The sequence below is a fragment of the Puma concolor genome, chromosome D2 (genome assembly GCF_028749965.1).
Source record: "Puma concolor isolate L17-30 chromosome D2, mPumCon1.1.hap2, whole genome shotgun sequence".
Classification (NCBI taxonomy): Eukaryota; Metazoa; Chordata; class Mammalia; order Carnivora; family Felidae; genus Puma; species Puma concolor.
Genome location: NC_141677.1, coordinates 63,008,149 through 63,027,926, shown reverse-complemented (window position 1 = coordinate 63,027,926; position 19,778 = coordinate 63,008,149). Strand labels below are relative to the sequence as shown.

Genomic DNA, 19,778 nt, shown 5'->3' with positions numbered 1-19,778 from the left:
GATATTTGCACAACCCTGTGAATATACTCCAAACCACTGAACTGTGGGTTAGGTTGGGATTCCTCACAGCATGGTGACTGAGTTCCAAAGGCAGGCCTCCCAAGAGAGCAAGCACAACCCTCACAGAAGCTGTATGGCCATTTGAGAAGCCACTCGGTGTCACTTCCATAGTGTTCTTATTGTCAAAGCTGTCAGAGTCCTACCCAGGTTCCAGAGAAGGTGAATAAACCACCTCCTGGTGGGGAGTTAGAAGGTTCTGGAAGGGCATGTAGAGCAAGGAATATTGCTCTGGCCATTTTTGGAAAGCACAATCTCTCACAGACATGTTTCCAAGCTTTTATGTGCATACAGCCTCATTCTTTAGGAAAAAAAAAATTTTTTTTTATAGCAGTAAGTACAAAGAATGGGGGGAAATGACCTACCACTACCCAGGTACTCTGTATTTTCTTTTTCTGATTATATGTATATTGTTAGAAAAATAACGATGTTAATATTTTGCCTTCCAGAAAAAAATTTTATGGTAGCAATAAAAAAAATTTTTTTTAATGTTTATTTTTGAGACAGAGAGGGAGACAGGGCGTGAGGAGGGGAGGGGCAGAGAGAAAGGGAGACAGAATCTGAAGCAGGCTCCAGGCTCCAAGCTGCCAGCACAGAGCCCAATGCGGGGCTCGAACTCACGAACCGTGAGATCATGGCCTGAGCTGAAGTCAGACGCTCAACTGACTGAGTCACCGAGGTGCCCCAGACCACACTCTTTTAAATGGTCACAAAATTCCATTGTGTAGCTGTCCCTTAATGTATTTAACCATACTTCTATTGAGGAACATTTAACCGGTTTCCAGTTTGTGTCTGTTGCCACCATTTCTGCAGGAGACATCCTTTTACATTTTTCCTTTCTTGCCAAACATTTGTAAGTGTATTTGTTTGGTAAATTTTTAGTAATGCAAGTGCTAGGAAATAGGGCATGAGCATTTAAGAATTTGAATAGGCAATGACAAATTACCCACTGAAATCTATTAATACTCCTATCAATGATTTCAGAGTCTACTGTTTGCATGCCAGCTCACCCATAATTTGTACTATCCATGTTTTTTTTTCTTTTTAAGTTTATTTATTTAGTTTTGAGAGAAAGGAAGAAAGAATCCCAAACAGGCTCCGCACTGTCAGCACACGGAGCCCAATGTGGGGCTCGAACTCACAAACCATGAGATCATGATCTGAGCTGAAATCAAGAGTTGGACGCTTAGCTGACTGAGCCACCCAGGTGCCCCAGTACTATCCATGGATTTAACCACCAACCGATAGGTAAAAATAATTTCTGGGTTGTGTTTGAGTTTATATTTTCTTAGGCATGAATGGTGTTGAGCATTTGTCACTATGGGCAACCTGACGACAGATGCAGTTCTGCCCTGGACAGTAGCGATGGCTCAGAATGGCCCTGGTCCTATGTCCTGCAGTGGTATCAGCTACAGAACCAGCCTCGAGGTCTGCTGCCGAGGTCCTAGTTAATGCAAAGCTGGAATAAACATCCAGAACTCAAACCTCAACATTGCCATTTTGCTAGTTCAGGTGCTTGGTCAGATGCCTGCCCAAATAAAATATATACTAATACATAAAGGCAGCAATCTTTCTGAAACCAGTCCCATATTATTGATGCAGATCTCTCATAGACCAGATGCCATTCAGCTCTAGTTCACTGACACTGTCCTCAGATTAATTTGAAAACTAAGGTTTCTTTTAAGAAAGTGCTAATTAAGTGGAGAAGACAGCTTTAGGAATAGGAACAGTTTTAATGCCACTTCTGCTTTAATCGACATTGCATCATTATTGTGATAAGGTGATGCTTGCATTTTCATCTTGGGGTTTGCTACAATTAATTGGGGCACTGGGCAACAACCCTTTTGATAATCTTGTTGCCTAGAAAGTGCTTCCTCAGGGGGAAGGGTTTTTTTTTTGTTTTGTTTTGTTTTCTGAGGACAGTCAGTGAATGGGGGAAATAAATCCGGGGTGAGGACAGACTATCCTTCCTTTTTTTCTCTCTCTCTACTTTACAGCATAGCAATGGTGGCATCTCCTAAGCTGTGATGTGTGGCACAATTGACTTGTGATAAATACTGAATTTCGTGATGTACAGAAATTTGTGAGTGATTAGTTTATTCTAATATAAATTAGGTGGCAGGATAATATATTGAGCTGTTAGCACGGGAGTTTGGTTTTCCTGTATTTTAGTTCTTCTTTTGCTGCAGGAAGCCAGCCTTGCCTCAGGCAGGTTTGGTTTGAGGGCCAAATGCAGAAGTTGTTTGTGCAGACAACTGGCTTATGTTCTCTGGAAGCTTGGAGCCTGGGAGGGATTGGACATTAGTGGACTCCAGGCATTGCAGGCTGAAATGTGCCCCCTACAGTGCCTGAGGCAGGTGGGCAGGATGGCAGGACTTCTATGGAGAGGCTTTGCAGTGTCTCTCTGAGACTTAGAGCCTTGGCCTAGGGTTCCCAGCTTTAGCCAAGATTCCCAAGCTTGGAACGGAAGCTGTGCAAGCCTCCTTCTCTGCAGAGACAGCCCAGGGATACCAGCAGAAGACTTGGTCTCAGGAGAAGAGTGGACTCATCTCCATTTTCCAGGCCTTCCTAACCTCCTGGACTTGGACGCATCCCCAGGGAAGGAGAGAGCCTGCCGCACCTGCTGCCACCAGTATTGTTTTCCTGCCAGCTGGGAGGATGTGGTCTCCAAGCCCAAGGTAACTTGAAATAAAGAAGGGAGTAGAATGAGTCTCACATGAGTTTTGGGAGTAAGATTCATATAGCCACTACAAGGATAATATATTCAAGGCGAATCTTAGAACAAGTTGATGTTCCCACCCACTTATAGTCCAGAATGGCCTCCTGAGTGGGAAAGAGAGGATGTCACAGTACAGTTGCAGGGAAATGGCTCAGGAGCCCTCCACAGAAGCATGCTGCCTATGAAAACCGCCTGTCCTGCGTCCTGCAGAAACCATTGGAAATCACCTTCTCCAAGGACGGGGGAGAGAACTTGTGGAAAGAGTTTGTTAACCTTTCCTCAGTGGGGTCAGCTTATCATGAATGGAAAATATCACCCCATCCCGCAGCCACCATACATGCCAACTGGCCAGAGATGGCCCGGCCCACAGGCAAGTGAGCAAGCAGAATCTAACTTGGGAGAAGGGCCCCAACCACCAGAGCAGTGAACCTTCTCCCAACATGAAGAAGCTTGCAAAGGCCTTACTCATTCGAACAGCCAGCCCAGCCCAGCCCAGCGCCGCAGGAGGAGTCAGCAGACTGCCTGTGCCTGTGGTTTCCGTCCCGTCCTGGCTTGCCTTGACCCAGTGGAGGGCAACACATGGAATCACACTCCTGGGAATGACAGCTGGCTTGGGAATGCTGGTGTCAGCACAAGCTGAAACCTCGTCAGGGCAAGCCCGAGAGCAGGATGGGATCTGCTTTTTCTGTCCATTTGCTGTAAACTCAGGCAACTGGGGAAAATGGGAGGTGGGCAGCTTATGAACCTACAGCCTGCTGAGTTCTGGTTATGTTTCCATAGGGCCAGAGACTTCCCTAGACTTAATTGTTGTCATGTGTTTCCTCAGAGGGTGTCCATATCACAGATACATGGAGCAGACCCAGCAGTAGGCCCAGAGTGGTGCTTAATAAATGCATAAATGGGTGGGCACTTATTGAGTGCCAGCTGTATGCAAGGCATCGTGCCAGGTATAGATGGGGATGCCAAGACAAAACTCCACCCCTGTCTTTAGAGAACTTTCAATCAAGTGGGTCATAAGCACATGCCTACATTACTTATAACCATGAATGCAAATGTGTTTTGTTTGACCCTCAGAGTTTTAATATTTTTACCAACACACAAAAAAATTGGCTGCCATCTGTATTAAAAAAAAAGGTTGTGTGTGTGTGTGTGTGTGTGTGTGTGTGTGTGTTTGTGTGTATGTCTGAAAGGCTACAGAAGCAACTGGGTAACAGAGGTGGCTCTTCAGTTAGGGGATTGGGGCCAGGAGAGGGCAGGAGACTGACTGCAATGTTTTATAAATTTTTTAATATGAAAATGTAATAACTCTAAAAATAAACAAAATGGATGGGGGAATTCACATAAAAATCCAGATTTCTGGCTTTTCTTGACAACTCAATTTCTGCCAATACTGGGAACAGTCTGAAAACAGTGTGTGGGTAGGGGGAAGGGGCAGCACTAAAGGATTTTAAGCTGCAAGCTGGCATCAGATTTACATTTTGGAAAGAATATTTTGGTAGCAGAGTGGGGAGCATTGCATGAGGGCAAGCTCAAGGACAGGTAGGCCAGAGAGCAAGTGTGCGTCAGGCCTCAGAGGAAGGATAGTGAGGACCTGACTGGGACAGTGGTAGGCGGACAGATGTCAGCGACATTAATGAAGTAGAACTGAGATGGGTAACCAGTTCAGGGGTGAAGGAAAGCGGAAATGAGCAGGGCAACTCCCAGGTTCTGCCAGACAGACCACGGTATATGCCACAAGAGTCTGAGACCAAGGGAAGGGAAAGGCAGCCCAGCAGATCTGTGGGCCTTTTGAACTGGAGACGGCAGAAATGCTCAAAGAATGTATCTCCTAAGATGCAAGGCCCACACAGGAAAGAAATGCACTCTCAGGGGTAATTTCTCTGTTCCAGGCACCAAGAGTGTCTCAGTGATTTACTCAGTGATTTACGGCCTCTGGAGAACACAGCATGGGATAACTGGAATTTCAGACAAACTTAATGCCTGTGGCTTAAAAGGCAAAGAAGCACCAACTGAGAAGTCACTGAAATCATATTCCTTCAGGGAATGGATTTTCTTGGATCTGGGTGCATCCTTTACAGCTTTATTAGTCATTGCTAAAGCCCTTTTTGGGTCGCAAAGCTGCCAGCAGGGTGCTAGGAGGGATATAATTACCTTGAGCAACAGGCTCCAAACAGCAGCCCTGTGTGCGTGTCAACACGCCAGGCTGCCTGGGCAACACCACCACCCAAAGGGAGGGGCAGGTGCCCTAGCCCTGAGGCTCGAGGCAGCCAGGAAATGCACCAGCCTGGAGCTTCCATGATTCTCTTTTCCCTGGAGTTATGACTTAGCACTTTGGGGTCTTTCACAAAGGATGCACACAGGTCAGTTCCTTAAAGGCAGGAAGTGAGTGTCCCCCTCCCCTGCCTCTGCAGCGGCATCCATGACAATGTTTGATCACATTTACTACTTGAATCAGAGCTGAAAATACTTCCCCTCTGGGGCTTGGTGGTCACATATCAATTCTTTAATGCTGTGATCTCAGATTTAATCCATGATGTAACAAAGATATTTAAAGCAAAATCACACTAATGTTAAGCACTTAATAATAGCTAATGACGATTGAAAGTTAGGCACCCATCACTCAGCAAACTTAAATCTTCACATTGAAGATGAATAGGTAGGTAACTATTGTCATTCCCATGTTACAGATGAGGACACTGAGGCCCAGACTAACTGGCCTAAGGGTGTGCAGCTAGTAAGTGGAAGAGCCAGGTTTGTACCCAGTGAGCTTAACCACTAGGCTGTATCGCTTTCAAGATCTGAGAAGCCTCTTCTCTGGTGGCTCTCACCTGTGAACACAATGCACACAAATGCCTTTGCATTTGAGTTGATGTACAAACTGTTTTCATTACATCCGAGGCTCACCGAGAACACCACTTCTGGTGATAAAGTCATACAGGATGCTGGGCTGAGTGGGTTGGATGACATCGTGTCACACGTTATGACATGGGCAGAGCAGGTATTTACTGACACATGTAGGAGAGCTGGGTCAGGCCAGCCAACATTCTTATCTAAACAGCAATACAGTCCCAGAGGGAGACCCAAAGAATGATTCAGTAACCTCCAAAGGGTTGGGTTTGGCCCATACAGTATTGGTATTCTCAGGCTTTTTTTTTTTTAATATTTAAAATGTTTAATTGTGAAGTATTTCATACAGAAAAGAATAAGGCAGAAAACCTAAACACTGAGATGAGACAGTTCTTCATAATTACCCATATGTGCTTCAGTTCTCTTTTTTTTTTTAAGTTTTTCTTTTAGTGTTTATTTATTTTTGAGACAGAGACAGAGCGTGAGCAGGGGAGGGGCAGAAAGAGAAGGAGACACAGAACCCGAAGCAGGCTCCAGGCTCTGAGCTGTCAGCACAGAGCCTGATGCGGGGCTCGAACCTAAGAACCACAAGATAATGACCCAAACAAAGTTGGATGCTTAACTGACTGAGCCCCTCAGGTGCCCCACATCTCTTTAACGAAACATAACGTTAGAGACACAAGTAAAAACAACCCCATTCCCCCCCTGCCTCTACCCCCATAGGTGACCTTGAGGTTGATATGCATCATTCCCATGCGGATTTTTTATTGTGGCATAAATTACAAGTAGTAAATTGTACAAATCTTAATCATACAGCTTAATGAGTTTTTACATATGTATGTTTCTTTTTTTTTTTTTTTTAATTTTTTTTTAACGTTTATTTATCTTTGAGACAGAGAGAGACAGAGTATGAACGGGGGAGGGTCAGAGAAAGGGAGACACAGAATCAGAAGCAGGCTCCAGGCTCTGAGCTGTCAGCACAGAGCCCGACGCGGGGCTCGAACTCACGGACCGTGAGATCATGACCTGAGCCGAAGTCGGACGCTTAACCGACTGAGCCACCCAGGTGCCCCTACATATGTATGTTTCAAAACAGTATATAGATCAACAACATGTCCATGACCTCAGGGGGGCTCCTTTGCCTCACATTTCAAAAGGAGTTGCCAACATTTAAAAGTTTAAAAATTTAGGGGCGCCTGGGTGGCGCAGTCGGTTAAGCGTCTGACTTCAGCCAGGTCACGATCTCCCCGTCCGCGAGTTCGAGCCCCGCGTCGGGCTCTGGGCTGATGGCTCAGAGCCTGGAGCCTGTTTCCGATTCGGTGTCTCCCTCTCTCTCTGCCCCTCCCCCGTTCATGCTCTGTCTCTCTCTGTCCCAAAAATAAATAAACGTTGAAAAAAAAAAAGTTTAAAAATTTAGAGACTTAATGTAAAGATCCAAATTTCTAGCTTCTCTCGAAACTGGAAACTATGACCACACTAAGCTCACATTCTGGCTCAGAGACAGAGTGGCAGCTGCTCACATCAGACGAGGCATGATTTCCCCAGTTTATCTACAGCCCATTTTATTTTTATATGTAATCTAACCTCATCCCCTGAAAGTTGCCTCACATTTATAATATTTCAAAAGGAATGCAAATATAAAAAGGCTGCAAACAATTGCCTTAGCCATCTTAGGAAGGCAGAGTTTGGGGAAAAGTGCTCTTCTCTCCCACCCACTCAGTGATTTGGGAAGCTGCTGACAATGCCATAAAAAAAAAAGGGGGACCCGATTTTCCAGGTCTTGGCTACTCAAGGTGTGTTCCTCGGACTGGCAGCATCAGCATCATCCAGGAGCTTGTTAGAAATGCAAACTCTCAGTTCCCTCCCCAGACCTACTATATTAGTCTGTAGGGCTGCTACAACAAAGTAGCACACACTGGGGGACTTAAACAACAGACATTCATTTTTTTTTTTTTCAACGTTTATTTATTTTTGGGACAGAGAGAGACAGAGCATGAACGGGGGAGGGGCAGAGAGAGAGGGAGACACAGAATCAGAAACAGGCTCCAGGCTCTGAGCCATCAGCCCAGAGCCTGACGCAGGGCTCGGACTCACGGACCGCGAGATCGTGACCTGGCTGAAGTCGGACGCTTAACCGACTGCACCACCCAGGCGCCCCCAGACATTCATTTTCTTACAGTTCTGGAGTCTTAAAGTTCAAGGTCAAGGTGTCTGCAGGGTTGGTTACCTCCGGAACCTCTCTACTTGGCTTGGGGATGGCCATCTTCCCCTCATGTCTTCACATGGTCTTCCCTCTGTGTCTGTGTTTCCCTCTTATAAAGAGACCGGTCACATTAGATGGATTAGAGCCCATCTCCAGAGTGTAATTTAGCCTTAATTACTTCTTTAAAGACCCTATCTCCAAATGCAGTCACATTCTAAGGTAGTGGGGGTTAGGACTTCAACATATGAATTTTAAAGGAACACTGTTCAGCCCATAACACCTACTAAATCAAGATTTACATTTTGTCAAGAGCCACAGGGGACTCATGTTACACATTAAAGTTGAAGAAGCACTGCCCACTGCCTGCTCCCTTGTTGATAAAACACCAGTGGGTCTGTCTGGGGATGGGGGGCAGAGGAAAAGGTGGGGGTGATTTTTTAGATGAACCATCCCGTAGGTCTGGTAGGGTGGGAATTCTGAGAATACTCCCCTTCTGGAAGGGGAGTCCCTGTTTTCATTGAGGAGCAACAACCCTCTGCACTTTGGGGAATATGAGCAGGTGAGGTTAACATGTGAGGCCTGGTGAACCAAAGCTGATGTGAATATGACCCACAGGAGTGGGAAAGAGCCTCCTTCCAAAAACAGGCTGGAATGCTAGTTATATGGCTGCTCTTAGCAAAGACTTCATTTTCATTTGGTTACTACCTAGACGCTTCCTCTATCAAGGTGCAAGGTATGCGTCTGAGATTTCCTGGAATCTCCTGGGACCAGGAATTCCTCCCCACTCTGTACACGTTCATTTACCACCTTTGTCATAGGCCTGATGCTATGGTGACAGTTGCCATGGAGATACTCCTATGCACGGTTGAAGCTAATCATGACCCATACTGTCAATCATTTGGTTTAAACTAGAGATTTTCAGGCTGTGTTCCATAAAACTATAAGGTCCTTCTAGGGTTTTACAAACATTTTATTCAAATCTCAATTAAGGGTATTTTAAGGGCAGCTGCGTGGCTCAGTCGGTTGAGCATACCACTCTTGATTTTTGGCTCAGGTCATGATCTCACAGTTCATGAGAGGGAGCCCAAGTCAGACTCTGCACTGACAGCAGGGAGCCTGCATGGGATTCCCTCTTTGCCCCTCCCCCACTCACACGTGTGTGTGTGTGTGTGTGTGTGTGTGTGTGTGTGTGTGTGCGCGCGCGCACACACGCTTGCTCACGTGTGTGTGCATGCACGTGCTCTCTCTCTCTAAAAAATAAACATTAAAACAATTTTTTAAGTATTTTAGATTCGTCTTTCAAATGCCAAAGAATATATGTTCTTAGAAGAAAAAATAAAAGCAGTATATAGTATAAAATATATACTGAAAAGTGAATGTCAAAATTCCCATCTGACAGAGTAGGTTGTTTAAGGATAATCCCTTCTACCAATGATGATTATGAATTCTGGAGTGTCTCCCCTTCCCCCCCCTACCCCCCAAAGAAAAGCCCACCGACCTATTTAATGGCACTGGAGAGCATCCAGACAATAAAGGAAGGGAAACACTCTGGGTGAGATCCACATTTATATGGCCTTTCCCCTAAGGCAATCATTCTAAAACTTTAGTGTGTATTAGTATCTCGGAAGAGCTTGTTAGAATTTAGATTGCTGGACTCCAGCCCCAGAGTTTCTGATTCACCAGGCCTGGGGTGGAGCCCTAAATTTTGCATTTCTAACCAGTTCCCATGGGATGCTAATCCTACTAGTCTCAGGACTACCCTTGGAGAACCACAGTCAGCTGGCACAGGGTAGGGGTCCTTGAGGGACTAATGATTCTGAGAAGGAGTTTGCAATAAAAGTGGCTGAAAATTGAGAAAATTCTGGAAAGGAGAGAGTCGACAGAGTGCGAAGCCCCCAGATATGTGTAAAAATTATTCTCAATCCTTGGCTGACCCTCGAACTGTACATGTCCAGGTGAGACTCTAAGGATTCCACGGGGAAAACAACAGCTGATGACTGAGAGAGACTGAGCAGAGATTTAGGCAATTGTCCATCACAGGGAAGACAGAATTTGGAACTGAAAGTCTTACCAAGCTATAGCAGTTTGGTAAACAGCTCAAACTTTCAACTGCAACCATGGAAGGCCACACTTTGATTGAAGACCATCTCTCTGACTACGGCATTCACTCTAGCACTAAGGTGAAAACTAAAATAGACCCACCCTAACAAAACCTAAAAGCAAGTTTTAAGAGTCCTAATCCAACCAGTAATTTCCCTGCCCACTGCAAGAAAATGTTCATCAGAGGAAGATAACACAGTCCAGTCTCTAGAACATATTCACAATATTCACTATACAAAAATTACTAGATATGTGAAGAAAAAATGTGACTAACCTATAATCAAGACATAAGTCAGTCAATAGAAACAGGCTCAAACAACCCAGATGCTAGACTTAGCAGACAAGGACTTTAAAATAACTTTGATAAATATGTCAAAGAGTCTACAGTAGAAGATGCATATACTGGGTGAAGAGAGGAGAAATTCATCAGAGAGCTGGAAACAACAACAACAAATCACAGTATCTAAAAAGTGCTCCTCCTGGTCTACATTCTCCCTCCCAACCCAACTTTCTGCCCCAGAGGTAAACATCTGTAGTCAGGTTCTTTGGTTGTAAATGATAAGTCTTTAATTAGCTTATGCCAACATAGTGATGTGCGGCGAAGTCCACATAACCAAACTGTGGGGAGGGATGGAGTGGAGCTGGTTTAGGATCAACTGTCCTAGGGACTCAAATGCCGTGAAGATACTCCTGAAGCCCATCTCTTGCCTCTCTCTGAGAACTCGCTGTATTCTCTCACATTGTGTGCAGGCTTCTCTGTGTGGTGAGAGAGCTCTGACCAGAGGTCAGCTCTGGGTTCAGGACTTCATAGCTCTGATGGGAGCTATGCTCTTCCCGTAGCATCAGTTAGAAAAATCCCAGGAAGATTTCTGGTTCTTCCAATATGGGTTACATTCTCTCTATGGACGATCACACTTGCAATGGCGTGGGGTGTTCTTCATGGCTCAGTCCTCAATTTCAACTCATCAATATGGCCAGGGAGGCAGTTCTTTTTGGGAGGAGAAGAGTTCTTCAGAAGGAAAGAGGTAGCATAGGTGCAGTAAGTGGGAGAACTACTATGAGCTGGACAGCCACTTCATTTTGTGCCTACCACATCCTTATCAGTTAGGTGTGAATCCTTCTACATCATTTAATATGCATTATGCAGTGTCCAGCTATGGGCTCCCCTCAAAGCAGTCCCACGTCAATGATTTGGATGCAGGTAATTTTGAAGGAACGTAATCCAAAGAAGCATGGTGGGGGTATGGAGAAGTGAGACGGGAGAGGGAGAAACTCAATGAAGGTGTGTTAATGCACGGGTTAGCCCTTTTGGTGATCGGTGATCAATCCCACCGTACCCCTCGAGAGACTGTGTGGACACACCTCAGAATTGTCCAAGGAACGAGTTGGGGGATTTATTCACCACCTCTGGCTCCTCACTGGTTCTATGTTACTCATGGGGGCTATTGCTTCTATAGAGTACAGTCAAAGAAAGTTGTCAAATAGAGAAATACAGGTGCTTGAGAGGAGACGCTGCCATTGTTTAAGGAAAGTCCACTGAAACTGCAGATCTCTGGAATGGGCTGAGGGGAGAATGGGCAGGACACTGCCAGTGCCTGATACACATCTAGAAGTCTCTATGTAAGCAGAATTTGGCGACACATTACTCTGCAAAAATTAAAAATTCAAAACTATGTTTTAACTATGTTTAAAACTCAGACAACAGGGGCACCTGGGTGGCTCAGTCGGTTGAGCGTCTGACTTTGGCTCAGGTCATGATCTCGCGGTCTGTGAGTTTGAGCCCCGCGTCGGGCTCTGGGCTGATGGCTCAGAGCCTGGAGCCAGTTTCCGATTCTGTGTCTCCCTCTCTCTCTGCCCCTCCCCTGCTCATGCTCTGTCTCTCTCTCTGTCAAAAATAAGTAAACATTAAAAAACTCAGACAACAATGTCCACATCCAAATGTGCTATAATTCCAAACAGGAACACATTGGTGACCACAGGGCTACTGCCTTCATTATAGTTCACTAGTCAGTCCTGCAATAACTAGTTTCTATGTTATATTTCCCATCAAGGCACTGTCCTACTATAGTTGTTAGACATGAGTGCCTGAATAGCTAATGTATATTCACGTAATACTGTCTTCAAGTAGGCTTTAAAAATTACCCTTAAAACTAGGGGCGCCTGGGTGGCTCAGTCAGTTAAGCATCAGACTTCAGCTCAGGTCATGATCTCACAGTTTGTGAGTTTGAGTCCCTGCATTAGGCTCTGTGCTAACAGCTCGGAGCCTTGGAGCCTGCTTCGGATTCTGTGCCTCCCTCTCTCTCTGTCCTTCCCCCACTTGTGCTCTGTCTCTCTCTCTCTCTCTCAAAAATAAATAAACATTTAAAAAAGTTTTTAAATCACCCTTAAAATTAAAAATGGATTTCATTGGTTAAAAACAAAATATTTAAAAAGAAAATCGGAGTGGGATGAGTTTGATCAGGACCAAGATATCAAATATTCCATCTTAGACCAATTCTTCAAAGCATCAGCCTCACTGACTGACAAAAGCAATATATTACAAATGCTCATGCAAAGACACTCCAAGGCAAGAGAGGAGGATGAGGGGCTTCTGGGGGGCTCAGTCGCTTAAGTGTCCGACTTCAGCCTAGCTCATGATCTCGCTGTTCCCAAGTTCGAGCCTTGAATCAGGCTCTGTGCTGAGAGCTCAGACCTTGGAGCCTGTTTCAGATTGTGTCTCCCTGGGGCGCCTGGGTGGCTCAGTCGGTTAAGCCTCCGACTTCAGCTCAGGTCACTATCTAGTGGTCCGTGAGTTCGAGCCCCGCGTCAGGCTCTGGGCTGATGGCTCAGAGCCTGGAGCCTGCTTCTGATTCTGTGTCTCCCTCTCTCTCTGCCCCTCCCCCGTTCATGCTCTGTCTCTCTCTGTCCCAAAAATAAATAAAAACGTTGAAAAAAAAAATTAAAAAAAAAAAGATTGTGTCTCCCTCTCTCTCTCTTTCCCTCCCAACTCATGCTTTGTCCCTATCACTCAAAAATAAACACTAAAAAAAAAAAAAAAAAAATAGAAAAAAAAGAGAGGAGGAGGATATTTAGTTGTTTTGAGAAGCCACCTTTTATGGCAATAAAAATTACCTGAGTCCTAAATACGTTTTGTGTAGTAAATTTTGCAAATTAGTTTTATAGACCCTGCCAAGCTACAATGCCATTTTGAGACTAAACACAGTGGAGCATGAAAACAAGGCTTTCCGTTTCATTCCATGGAAAACGAACAGCTTAATGTTTTTGTAAAAACATATGCAAAGAAGTCTGGTGATGAAAATGCGCTCCCAGTGCCGCCCACAAATAACACATCGCACACCAAGGAGAAGGACATACTATTAAGGAAAAGCTTAGAAAGCCTCAAGCCATTATTAGTACAACCTATCAGTAATGGAGCAGCAAGCAATGGGCACTTTGAAAGAGCAACAGACACCACTGCCTGATCACCCCACCCAGAGAGAAATTTGCAAATGCACAAATCACACTAAAAATGCAAGCTCCTTAAGGGCAGAGCCCTGGTCTAGCTTATCACAGAGTAAGTCCTCAATAGTTATTGAATGAATGAATGAATCCAAGTTGCTTACTGTTTTGAAGATTAAGGTTATGTAGGATCTTTACAAACCAGCAGGACCAGAGAACAGACGTGCTCATTTTATAGTAAATAATGATGATGGTGTTGGAGGTGGCTAACACTTGCCGAAGATTTACCATGTGCCGACACTGGGCTGACCATTTCCTATGAATTGTTTCATGTTCATCTGACAGTGACCCCCCCCCCCCCCAAATAAGTTTTATTATCTCCATTTTATAGGCAAGAAACTGAAGCTTAGAGACGTTAAATGACTCACACAAAGCTTAAAAAGTTTAAAAGGTTGCACAAAGAATAATGACAGAGCAGGAATCCAAACCCAGACCCACACTTTCTGTACCATGCTTCCTCTGACAATATATGCAGTCAGAATAGCTATTATAAGGAAGATTAAGACACACACACACACACACACACACACACACACCATGAAATATTGGCAAAAATATAGTAGTGACATTCAAATGGTAAGAAAATAATGATTGGGGTGGGGGCAGTGAGGAAGTAGTGGGTTCCATCAAGTTGTTTCTGTGCCAGGGTCCGGTGTCACATTGTCACCAGCTAGATCCCCAAGACCTGGCATTTACTGCTCACTTGCTTGTGCCCATCAAACTTTGTCCCACATTTTTCCTGAAGCTCTTCTTTACAGCTTATCTCTGAACCCAGGCAAAAGACCCACGGGTATAGCATCCCGTGATAGAAACCAAAACTACCCCTCAAGCAATAACAACTGCCTGGATGAGGAGCTCCGGCAGGCTCAGGCCAATTTGAACTTAACCCCCAATTCACACCTGCACAGATGGACCATGGAGTGACCCATGGAGTCTGAGAGACCAACAGTTGCCTTTACCTCATTGTTGTACTAAAATCTCCTCACCCCCTCCCAGAAGAGTGTAAGACTCATTTACATAACATACAATGTATGTATAGGCACGTTTAGAGCACATGAGCAACTTAGGCCCGCCTCTACATATGATGACAAAATTCCCCTTTCTAAATATTTATCCTAACCCTAAATTAAAGGAAGCCGTTCACTCCTGCTCAGGGACTCACAACTTTGGAAGTTACTCCCTGTGATCTAATTTGCTGCAAATAAAGTTTCCTTTGTGTGACAACTCCACCTGGTGTAGTTTCTAGTTGTGACTCACCAAGGAGCAAATTCAGTGTGGTTACAATATGATACACACATCAAGCATTAGCCATTATCAAGAAGACAGCATCTTAAAATGCACTGTATGTATATACCATCTCAATGATGCTGAGTTGCAGACCTCACATGGAACCCTCATTAGACTTTTTTGGATTATTGCAATAATATGGGCAGTGAGATCTAGAATTTACTTTTTCCTTTTCAGGACAGAGCAAGATGCTGATGTGACCATTTCAAGTGAGAAAATAAACTACTCTCTATCCGGTTAAAGAAAACCTATTATTATGTAAATACTTCTTTTATTTAAATGAACTCAATTTAAATTTAATCCTTTAACTGGTACTTTTACAAACCTGAGCAGGCTGAAGCTGCATTGCAATATTGAGATTATGTTTCATATTGAGAATTTATTTATTTAAATGTTTATTTATTTATTTTGAGAGAGCGAGAGAGAGCACAAGCAGAGGAGGGGGAGAGAGAGAATCCCAAGCAGGCACCACACTGTCAACACAGAGTCCTACTCAGGGCTCCATCTCACGAACAGTAAGTTCATGACCTGAGTCAAAATCAAGAGTTGGAGGCCTACCCGACTGAGCCACCCAGGCGCCCCTATATTGAGAATTTAAAGTATTGAGTGCTTTATCTTAAGGTAAAGTGTTAACAATAACAACAAGATAAAATGTTAGCAAATGACATCCAACTTAAGTCACAGCTCTATGTTAAAACGTAATACTTCTTATTTGAAATTTTGCAAGATATGTGACACATTAAGATTCTAAGAGATCAGATTTTTTAAATAGTACCATTGAACACTTTATAGAGTTACAAAGTATATCTGAAAAGGGTTTTTTTTTTTTTGTTTTTTGTTTTGTTTTGTTTTGTTTTGTTTTGCTGAGCATTGAAGGTAAAATCTAGCAGAGGAACTCCTCACTGACCCCCTTGAAATGGAATCAGTTGAAGAATGTGAGCAGTTGTTAGTTATTATTAGTCACATAACTGAAACAGAAAATTCTTGTTACTTTTCTTGCAAGCTTCTGGAACGGTTTCACTGAAGTGTCAGAAGACTGCCAGACAAGTTGCTTAAAGACTGTTACTATTTGCAAGGAATGTCTCTGTGTGAATGGAGGCCACCTGATGCTGTGCAACAATTACAAAATCCAGAAACAGGTTGCTGAAGCTAACAGAAACCTGGAACGGACATCCCTAACCACCAACCTCTGAATTCTGAATGCACCTGTCAAGGTGCATTCATTGCCCCTATGGATTGATTTTATATTTTCATTTTTAATAATTTAAAAATTATGAATATTTCAAGCACAGTTCACAGTACAGAGCGCAATATGAAAAATAAGTTCTCACCACGCAAGTTTAGCAAATATTAGCATTTCACCACATACAATTCTTTTTTAAATTACATATATTACTACAATTACAGAATCTTCTGTGTCCCCTCTCTCACCAGAGGTAACCACTATCCTGAAGTTGGTATGTATCCCTCCTGTCCATTTGAATATTTTAACCACAGATGTATATATCCCTAAACATATATTATGTGTAATATTGATTTTTATTTTTAACATTTACATAAATGGTATACTATACACATCCTTCTACAACATGCATTGTTTTTACTCACCAGAATCTTTACTTATTTAGTTTTATTTCATTCTTTTTTAAAAAAAAAAATTGAGGTCTGGGGTACCTCTGGGTGGCTCAGTTAGTTAAGTGTCTGACTCTTGATCTCAGCTCAGGTCTTGATCTCAGGGTCATGGGTTCGAGCCTGTGCATGGAGTCTACTTGAAAAAAAAAAAAAAAAAACAAGTTTGAAAAATTGAGGTCTGTCTTCGTCAGTTCTGGCTACCATGACAAGAATTTCATAGACTGAGTGGCTTAAACAACAGACATTTATTTCTCATAGTTCTGGAGTCTGGTAAGTCTGAGATCAGAATGCCAGCATGGGTGGGTTTTGCTGAGGACCCTCCTCTTGGTTTCTTCACACAGGTGGGGGGTGGGGCAGGGGAGGAGAGAGAAAGAGAGAGAGAGGGAAAGAGAGAGAGAGAGAGAAGAAACAAGCCGTCTTGTGTCTCTATTTTTTTTTTTTAAATTTTTTTTTTTTTTCAACGTTTATTTATTTTATTTTTGGGACAGAGAGAGACAGAGCATGAACGGGGGAGGGGCAGAGAGAGAGGGAGACACAGAATCGGAAACAGGCTCCAGGCTCTGAGCCATCAGCCCAGAGCCCGACGCGGGGCTCGAACTCCCAGACCGCGAGATCGTGACCTGGCTGAAGTCGGCCGCTTAACCGACTGCGCCACCCAGGCGCCCCATTGTGTCTCTATTTATAAGGGCACTAATCGCATCATGAGGGCTCCACCCTCATGACCTCATTTCCTCCCAAAGTCCCTGGCTCCAAATACCATCACACTGGGGATTAGGGTTTCATCATAAGGACTTTTTTTGTCTGGGAGGGGGTGGGGAAGGGGTTACACAAACATTCAGTCCATAGCAAGATATTACATAACATTGCCATGCTCAACTCTAGCAGGTGGTTTAACACTTCCACCCAGATCAAGATGGAGCAGCCACTGTTCTTTGTGCCCCCTCCCAGTTTATACTTCTTGGAGGCAGCCACTAATATGATCTCTACCACCATAAATTAATTTTGACTGTTTTGAACTTTATATAAATGAAATCATATAGTAGGTGCCCTTGGAGTCTCTTTGCTCAACATTATGTCTTCAGTCATCCAGTTTGTTGTATATGACAGTTGTTTGTTCTTATCACTGGTATATAATATTCTATTGTATGAATATAACACCATTTATTGGTCTACTCAGCTTTAGTGGGCATCAGGGTGGCTTTCAGTTTTGAGTAATTATGAATAGTGCTGCTATAAATACTTTTGTACATTTCTTTTTTAGTTGGACATATTCACTAATTTCTCTTGGATGTGTACTAGGAGTGAAATTACAGGGTGATAGCATGGGCATACTATTCAGAGTTGAGTAGTTGTAGCAGAGATCATATGGCCCCCAAAAAGTAAAAAAATGTTCAGTATCATTTAGTTAATGAAAACTTGTCATGTGTCAGACATTGTTCTCAGCAATGGGGGTGTGTTGTGGGTAAGAAAACAGACCAACATCCTGTGCTTGTGGAGCTGGCATTCTTCTGTTTTAATAATATCATGAATTAATAATCAGACATTATCTATAGGGTCTCTTGGCTATCCATTGGTGAGAGTTTTCTATTTTATTTCTGAAAATCTGAGCAGCGGTAACCTGTCATGTGGTAAGCAGGGTAGACAAATAACTAAGTTTTGGCCTGAAAGGGTGGGATTTTCCAAGGATCTTCTGGCACAAAAGGTCCAGTTCCTGCCATATTAAACAGCATCTTCAAGTGGAAATTACAAATCCCTTCTCACCACCGCCTCCCATCTCTGTGGAGTATTTCTTGCAGGGTGCCTGTACAGGATGCTTTGCACTTGTAGACTGGGCTGGACCAGATCTTACCCCAGCCAGCTCAGCTTTGCAAGTCAGCAGTGGTCACTCCCAGCTGCAAGGTCAATGTGCAGTAATCCACAGCCTAGAGCTATTTCCTTGGAAGGAATGATTGGTTTTAAGTAAGTTCAAACTTTTAATATGCCTCCCAAGAAGTTAACTATTCAGAAAACATCCTCCTCCTCTCCCCTCCCCCAAAATCAAAAAAAAGAGAACTTCAAAAAATAGCAAACATCTGACCTCCATGAAAGTTAAAGGAAGAAAAAAAAGAAACTCTCAAAATATCTTTTAAAATATCTTTTAAGATTTTGAAGCTATATCCATGTAAGTTACTTTTACTCATAGGAAGTGTGTGAGTGACATTATCCAAGTATGGAAAACCAGGAAATAAAAGATGATTCAGAAAACATTGTTTTCAAGGCACTGGGTGGCTCAGTCTGTCAAATGTCCAACTTCCACTCAGGTCATGATCTCACAGTTCGAGAGTTTGAACCCCATGCATCGGGGTCTGTGCTGACAGCTCAGAGCCTGGAGCCTGCTTCGGATTCCGTGTCTCCCTCTCTCCCTGCCCCTCCCCCTCTTGTGCTCTGTCTGTCTCTCTCAAAAATAAACATTAAAAAAATAATTTTAAAAAAAGAGAAAGAAAACATTGCTTTCAATCCTCGTAATAAACGCCTTACTCTGAATGTGGAGAAAGAAGTGCACATTTAGTAGAAAATTTCTTTCTCCCTGCTCTCATTAAATAAATGCTGAACAAACATTAAAAAAAAAAAAAAAATAGGGGGGCGCCTGGGTGGCTCAGTCGGTTGAGCATCCGACTTCAGCTCAGGTCATGATCTTGCGGTCCGTGAGTTCGAGCCCCGCGTCAGGCTCTGGGCTGATGGCTCAGAGCCTGGAGCCTGCTTCCGATTCTGTGTCTCCCTCTTTCTCTGCCCCTCCCCCGTTCATGCTCTGTCTCTCTCTGTCTCAAAAATAAATAAATGTTAAAAAAAAAATTTAAAAAAAAATAGAGATTTGAGGGGCACCTGGATGGCTCTGTCGGTTAAGCATCTGACTTTGGCTGGGGTCATGATCCCACAGTTCGTGAGTTCGAGCCCCATGTTGGGCTCTGTGCTGACAGCTCAGAGCCTGGGAAAGTGGTTTGAATTCTGTGTCTCCCTCTCTCTCTCTCTACCCCTCCCCAGCTTGTGCTCTCTCTCAAAAATAAATAAGTGAACTGGGGCGCCTGGGTGGCTCAGTCGGTTAAGCATCCGACTTTGGCTCAGGTCATGATCTCATGGTCTGTGAGTTCGAGCCCCGTGTCGGGCTCTGTGCTGACAGCTCAGAGCCTGGAGCCTGTTTCAGATTCTGTGTCTCCCTCTCTCTCTCTGCTCCTCCCCCGTTCATGCTCTGTCTCTCTCTGTCTCAAAATAAATAAATAAATAAATAAATAAATAAATAAATAAATAAATAAAATAAAAATAATAAAAAAAATAAATAAGTGAACATTTAAAAAAAAATAGAGATTGGAGGGGACCCCAAAGTCTTGGTTTTCCCTTGCCTGATCCATTGTTTCCTCTACCTAGTTCAACTCCGTGAGGGAGTCTATTCTTTTTGAC

The 19,778-nt window shown here is 43.6% G+C and overlaps 1 protein-coding gene across 1 annotated transcript in view; it reads left to right on the top strand.

Annotated features, from left to right (window-relative positions):
• The window catches only part of STN1 (STN1 subunit of CST complex), a 67,440-nt gene extending 51,546 nt beyond the window's left edge, over positions 1-15,894 (top strand). The window contains exon 10 of the mRNA XM_086680789.1: positions 15,715-15,894. Within this exon, the coding sequence (XP_086536915.1) occupies positions 15,715-15,767 (53 nt within the window). The 3' untranslated portion in view covers positions 15,768-15,894. The remainder of the gene's footprint in view (positions 1-15,714) is intronic.
• The last annotated feature ends 3,884 nt before the right edge of the window (positions 15,895-19,778 follow it).